Below are 2,275 nucleotides of genomic sequence, written 5' to 3' on the forward strand. Positions count from 1 at the left end.
AAGTGAGGGATCTGACGAGCGACTTGGTCTTGGAAGGAGTGAGATGCCGTCTGGCTCAGATGACTGGTGGTGCCTTGGTTAGTAAGGTTTTGAACTCATTACTGACAGATTTACTTAGACGTGAGAGACCTCGCTTGGCACATGAACTGAGTGCCGCACTAAAAACCTTGTTGAACAATGAGCTCAAAAACTTCAACCTTGGTGTATCCCTCCAACTTCTGCAAACTAGTGACAGACTCATGCGTAGAGGTTCACTTTACTAACCATTACTTGCATTTACACCAACGAAAACAATGTAAGATAAAGGAAAGAAAAGAACCATTTATTTTGAAGCATTTATGAAATAAGTTAGTAAGGTGTTTTTACCTCTACAAAGTATTTTTCTGGCAAAGATAATTTTCAAGTAAACATTCTAATACAGTCTTACTTAGAGGGAGTAAATACCATAGTAAATGAAATGATATTGTCATATATTCCAGTCTTAAAAATGTATTGCCAATGTGTATCTAGATGGTACAAATCTTTTTGCTTGATAAAAGTATTTATAAGCTCAGGTTTTGATTGTTAGAAAATTTGTGTACATTTAAAGAAGGAATGTCGATTGTGAAGTTGTTTGATTGACTGAGTGAAATTACTGGATGTTGGAAGATCATTCAAAGAAGGCATAGTCTAGACTTCAGCAAATGTTAAAGAGTGGAATCCGTTTCTTTGCATGCGACTATTATCGTTGGTACTGCGAAGAAACATAAAGATGTAAAAGTTAAAATTATTGTGCCAATTTATAAAATCAGCTCTCAAGCTGCTTGCAAGGCACTGTAACAAGTCTATTTTTAGTTGGTGTATTCAAGAAAAGGAAACATTTCTCTTATGATTTCCAAATGAGTTCTTACCAGAGCTTTTATAAAATCATGTTTACCTTTACAGGAGGAAAACAATTGAAAAAAAATCCTTTGCTTGATTCTAGTTATTGTATTACAGACAATTTATTCTTGTTCTGAAGGAAGTTCAAACCAGTTAGGCTATTGGTTTTGTATGATGTTATGAGTCAGTGAAGTATGTTTACTTTGATGGTTTGGATATATGACATTTTACCAAAGACTAAGTTTTTTATTTTTAAGAATCTTTTTAAGACATTAAATACTCCTTTAATATAGTAATTTACAATTATTTGCTTTGTAAGGAAAAGGAAAGATTTTCTGTATATTCGATTTTGGATTTTGTTATTCAAAAACAAGTGTATATGTGAGAATTATATTGGCATGGTACACAACTTTGTTTTTTATTATTTTATGTAACAAAATATTGATATTTTTGCCATATTTATGTGTTTTATTTTATTCATTAGTTTTGGATATGTTGTCCTTCACTGAAAAAATAATAATTTTTGTTTTATAGCAACCTTTTTATTTGGTGTTTTGCTAACTTGAATAAAGCAAAATTAAAAGGATTACAGTATTTAATGTAATCAGTATAATATTCAAGCATGGTTCTTTACATACTAAGCAAGATTACAACCCAAAACATGCTAATTGTTGACACAATTACTTTGTTGCTACCACTTCTATGTTTTTCCTCTTGATTTAGTGAAATATGAAAGAAAATGAAAATCATGATTCACTATGATGGAAAGATTTCAGTGTAGCAGGATGGTATATTTGGAGACATAAATGCAAGGTGCGTATGTCAGGTGTAGCGACTGCACAACTCATTTTAGGGGAATAGAATCAGAAGCTATTGGAACCAGCACCACCAAACACGACAGGGTAAGGTAGCGTTCCTGACAATCTCTCGACTTCACTAGCTCTTACAAGGATTATGATTTTACTCTCTCTTACTTCGGTATATATGTATATATTTTATGCATATAATCGCGGTTGAATTGCATCCAGAAAAAGAGGTCTTTCATGTTTTCGAGCAGTTTCACTGTTTGATGAGGAAATGAAGATGCTTTAGAATATTATATCAAATTAATCGGAGTAGGAAATTCAGATCACAGATATACCATTTCTGTAATCCATCTATGTATATGTATGTCTGTTTGTATATGAGAGTAGTGTGGATGTTAATAATTTTGTTTAGTATGGCAGGTACCGCTTATGGTGTTTCTTTATTATCAGTATTAACCTTTCTGTGACAGGCCACATCTTAACATGTACAGCTTGAGGTATGCATCTTTTAAGATGATCTGTTTTTTTTTTATTATTTTCTAGACTTGTATGATATGAGTCTATATATGCTATAATAGCACTGTGATACTAATTAGCATTTGGTATGA

At 32.3% G+C, this 2,275-nt stretch overlaps 1 protein-coding gene across 3 annotated transcripts in view; it reads left to right on the forward strand.

The window, feature by feature from the left end:
* The window catches only part of LOC122264334 (uncharacterized), an 11,531-nt gene extending 10,212 nt beyond the window's left edge, over positions 1–1,319 (forward strand). For all 3 annotated transcript variants that reach the window (XM_086555629.1, XM_043033187.2, XM_043033188.2), the window contains exon 4: positions 1–1,319. This exon is cut by the window's left edge and continues 43 nt beyond it. In XM_086555629.1, the coding sequence (XP_086411755.1) occupies positions 1–263 (263 nt within the window). In that variant the 3' untranslated portion in view covers positions 264–1,319.
* Positions 1,320–2,275: the final 956 nt, after the last annotated feature.

Source organism: Penaeus japonicus, unplaced genomic scaffold (genome assembly GCF_977035675.1).
Source record: "Penaeus japonicus unplaced genomic scaffold, GWHDUDI00000001_assembly GWHDUDI00000003, whole genome shotgun sequence".
In the NCBI taxonomy this organism is placed as follows: Eukaryota; Metazoa; Arthropoda; class Malacostraca; order Decapoda; family Penaeidae; genus Penaeus; species Penaeus japonicus.